The 4,715-nt window shown below is 37.2% G+C and overlaps 1 protein-coding gene across 1 annotated transcript in view; it reads right to left on the bottom strand.

The window, feature by feature from the left end:
- The window catches only part of RBM11 (RNA binding motif protein 11), an 11,829-nt gene that overhangs the window by 1,776 nt on the left and 5,338 nt on the right, over nucleotides 1–4,715 (bottom strand). The window contains exons 3-4 of the mRNA XM_014537465.1: nucleotides 3,078–3,150; nucleotides 1,647–1,743 (exon numbers count right to left, since the gene is read on the bottom strand). Of these exons, the coding sequence (XP_014392951.1) occupies nucleotides 1,647–1,743; nucleotides 3,078–3,150 (170 nt within the window). The remainder of the gene's footprint in view (nucleotides 1–1,646; nucleotides 1,744–3,077; nucleotides 3,151–4,715) is intronic.

Raw genomic sequence — 4,715 nt, 5'->3', positions numbered from 1 at the left:
ATATATATATAAAACAAGTGCAATAAATAATGCATTTTATTTATCTCAAAATATCCAAAATATTATCATTTCAACATGTAACCAATAAAAAATTATGAGATATTCTACTTTCTTTTTTCATACTAAGTCTTCAAAATCTGGTATACATTTTATACTTACAGTATATCTCAATTCCGATGATAAATTTTCATAGAAAATACTTGATCTAAATTTAGGTTACATAAAATGTACATTTGAGAAAGTAGATACACATATCAAAGTTCTTTCAAATATAAGTAAAAGTTTTCCAGTAACTGAATTAATAACATTTTAAATTTAATATTGGTTACAGTATAAATAACACGGTGATACAGTTTTTGGTCTCACATGTGGCTAATAGCCACTATATTGTATAGCACCGTTGTCAATAGTTATGATATACACTTCTTTCTTTTTTTGAAGTAATTTTTAACTCAAATTTCTAACTATTCAAAGTACACTAAAGATTAATAGAGATAACATGAGAGTGAGTAAGTGTATGTGTATGTTTTTCTCAGATCTACCAAAGATTAAAAATGCTGGGAAAAAGATATTGACAGCTTCAGATGAGAACTGGTGTTTACGAGTAGCTCACTATAGCTAAGAAAAGTTTTTGCAGAAGTTAAATTACCAATTTTCCTTTTTTACAAAAGTGAAAACAGCTATTTTAAAATCTGAAGCTCACATGTATGCTGGATGTTTGTAAAAACCCCACCCTGTCAATCAGAATACCTGTGTTATAGTCCCACATCTGTCAGTAACAAGTACAATCTTGGGCTTGTTGATCAATATTCTTGGACCTCAATTTTATTATGTATAAAATTATGAGCTGGAAAAACAAATAATTTCCCAAGTTCCCCTTTAATAATAAAGATCATAATTAAGATTTCTAAGCCAAAACCATATTTTTTGAGAGTCTTTGGAAATAATGTATTTTATTACATTAAAAATCTTTGCCTCTAGTTAAAAAAAAAATTCTTAAATTAATCCAAGTCCAAAAGCAATATATTTGTGATTAATGTTTACATTATGTAAAAACAATTCACCAAATAAAATAATTCAATTCTAAAAAATATCTTTTAAAACAGCCATTTAAGCCCTAGCCGGTTTGGCTCAGTGGACAGAGTATCAGCATGCAGAACAAAGGATCCCAAGTTCAATTTTGATCAAGGGCACGTACCTTGGTTGTAAGGTACTCCCCGGCCTGGTTGGGGCTCATGCGGGAGGCAACCAATCTCTGTTTCTCTCACATGGATGCTTCTCTCTTTCTCTCTCTCTTTTACTTTCCCTAAAAATCAATGTAAAAATATCCTCAGGTGAGGATTAACAAACAAAACAAAACAAAACGTCACTTAAATGACAACTCTACTCAAATTTTACTCGGACCACAGTGCATCATCACTCCCATCCACTCTTCGACGGACATGCTGGCTGTTTGCTGAGGTAGGTACTATGTTCTGGACTTAAGACAACTATATTAGAGCCCTCTGCCATTGGGGGAAAGTGTTCTGGGAAGCTGCTGACTTTGTCCCAAGATTAGATTTGAGCACTGTAAGCTCCAAATAGTTTTCATATTCTTCACAGTTTGCATCACATTATATATTGAACCAAAGGCATATCAAACTTACCATCTTCTGAAAGAAAGAATATTCTTGAGGTAAAGCTGCATTATTAGTTGGAAAGAACTGCATGGGAAAGAAAGAACTGCCCATGGCTTCTTCATTTCTTTGGAAAGGTAAAAGAAAATAATAAAAAGTTAAAATTCCTACCCTCAAATGTCCATTTTTCTTAAAAATAAAACCATAGCTCTTTATAATTAAAAAGAGAGAGAGAGAGAGAGAGAGAGAGAGAGAGCGCTCCTCTAAGAGAATGTGGTTAAGAACAATTAACTGTAAACATACATACACAAATAATCAGTTAATTAGGTACAGCAGCACCTTAAGTCATATTAATAGCTACATACTGAAATCTCAATATTTAGAGTCACATTTGGCTTTTTGATAGGAAAATAGTAAGCAATGTTAATTTTATAAAGAAAAAGAACACTTAGATATGAAGACAGCAGAGCAAGTCATTAATAATTATCAAGGGTAAATTCAATATTTTACAGATATTAAACAGTCAAAAAAAGTAGACATTTTTCTCAATTTATTTTTGAATGTATATTCACTGTTTATATAAATTATGCTCTTTCCTAAATGTACTGATGTTAACATGAACATGTATTTGCTGATTTCTTTTTTTAAAAAAAAATATATTTTATTGATTTTTTACAGAGAGAAATAGTTAGAAACATCGATGAGCAAGAAACATCGATCAGCTGCCTCCTGCACACCCCCTACTGGGGATGTGCCCGCAACCAAAATACATGCCCTTCCCCGGAATTGAACCCGGGACCTTTTGGTCTGCAGGCCGACGCTCTATCCACTGAGCCAAACTAGTCAGGGCTGCTGATTTCTTCTACACATTCATATAGTAATAAAAATTGCTAATTTAAAACTGTGGTGTGTAAAGCTTCATTTCAAAGTGTACTATTTTCTTCTATGGAGATGTTCAAAAAATTAAGTTACAAAAACTGGCTAGATCTATAGCTTGTCTTCATTAGTCTACTTGCTCCAGAGTATTGTACAATTTTAAAGTTAATACTACTAATCCTTGCGACAGAAAGTATACTTTGGGAAGAGTGCAATTAACACAGGCAGGTAGAGGCAGTCAGATGAATAGGTGTATATCCCAATTGTAAGTGTTGAGAGTAGTACCACAGAAGGCTAACTGATCCATCACAACGAGGCCTTGGATGCTTAAATGATTAACAGCTATGAAAAGAACATAATGAACTGTAAAGAATATACAGATATAACTCCCTACACCACATGCTACTGAAAATAATATGACTGAAGTTAAATGAAAATATCTTGTCACTTTTCATGGTTTCAGAAAAAATGAATTCCTTAATTTTATTGTATGCCTAAATGGTAAGGTTTACAATAATCCAAAACGTTTCCTGTCACAAGAACATATTTATTTTCTTTACCTTCATGAAAAAATATTTTAATTACCTGTAGCTGTGTGAATTGATCTTAACACAGCTCTCAAAACTTTGATTAGTTGGTTCAGAAGAGCGAGAACTCCCTTTAAAAGAAATAGAATAACATGGTGATTACTTCATTGTATAATTTTTTTGAGTTCTAACATAAAACCATAAAAACCCTCCAAACCAAAATGAACATAGTATTAAGTAAAATTCTATACTCATATAAGATACATGAATATGTTATTGGTCTCTCAAGTAATATTTACAGATTGTTTATATTATTATAAATGACTAAATTATAATCAGGCTTTGTCCAAAGCAATGGCTCTACAATAAAATTATATTGACATGGGACCATATAAGATACATGCTGTTTTGTTCTATACACCTGTAAACTAAAAATGGCAACTCATCAGTGTTATTTGCCTCCCATGTATACGGCATGAGTTCTTTAAAATGCACTGACAAAGCCAATGCAACCTTACACAGGATGCTAAGCAGCTGTGTAGGGAAGTGTCAGAACATGATGTCCTGGACCATTCCACCAGCTTTTATTAATTAAAAGCTGGTAGAATGGGACAGTGCTGAGAGCATGATGCAGCCAATTTTCTTTGCAAAGAAATTAACAGAATGAAATGCAAAGAGAAGCACTTTTCCTTTGCAACAAGGCATTGTTTTGTTATTCTTATTTGTTTTTGCATAGGAAGAGAAATAAAAACAAACAAACAAACAAACAAGAGATATATCAATAAGCCTGAATCATTTAGGGGAGAGAAGCAATGTAAGCATTGCAAGCATTGCCTCTATCAGTCCCTTCGAACATAAAAGGCCTAGAGTATTAGTAGTGTTCTCGGGATATCTAATAAAAGATGATCAGTTCTTGGCATGTGTATAGGAGAAGGCACTCGAGGCTATTCATGTCTTCCACCACTATAAAGGGTCACTCTGGAGCTGGTTTTGGTCAGTTGCGCTTAAAGGGGCTTAGATCCAGGGCAATATATATAACATGATTCCTTCCCCTAGTTCCAAGAAGAAGGACTGTTGCCTACTATATCTTCCAAATAGTGGGTATTTTATATGAGGCCCGGGGCAAAAAAATTTGTGTACTCGGGGGTAGAGGGGGGGTCTCTCAGCCCGGCCTGTGCCCTCTCGCAGTCTGGGACTGCTCAGGAGATAATGACCTGCTGGCTTAGGCCTGCTCCCAGGTGGCAGAGGGCAGGCCCAATCCCTAGGTGCAACCCCTGGTCGGGCTCAGAGCAGGGCCGATTGGGGAGTTGGGGCACCGCCCCGTCATGCACAGAGCAGGGCGGATCGGGAGGTTGCGATGCCACCCTCAGTCACACTCAGGGTAGGGCCGACTGGGGGGTTGGGGCACCGCCCCCTGTCACACTCAAGGCAGGGTCGATGGGGAGGTTGCGGCGCCCCCCCCTGTCACACACAGGGCAGGGTCCATCAGGGGGGTTGTGGCACCATACCCTGTCACGCACAGAGCAGGGTCGATCAGGGGGTTGGGGAGCTCCCCCCTATCACGCACAGAGTAGGGCTGATAGAGGAGTTGGGGCACCGCCCTCTATCACCCACAGAGCAGGGCCGATCAGGGGGTTGGGGCGCCGCCACTGTCACACTCAGGGCAGGGCCGATGGGGAGGTTATGGCTCTACCCC

The sequence above is a fragment of the Myotis brandtii genome, unplaced genomic scaffold (assembly GCF_000412655.1).
Source record: "Myotis brandtii unplaced genomic scaffold, ASM41265v1 scaffold179, whole genome shotgun sequence".
Taxonomy (NCBI): domain Eukaryota; kingdom Metazoa; phylum Chordata; class Mammalia; order Chiroptera; family Vespertilionidae; genus Myotis; species Myotis brandtii.
Note: the sequence above shows the minus strand (reverse complement) of the source record. Positions and strands in the feature narration are given on the sequence as shown.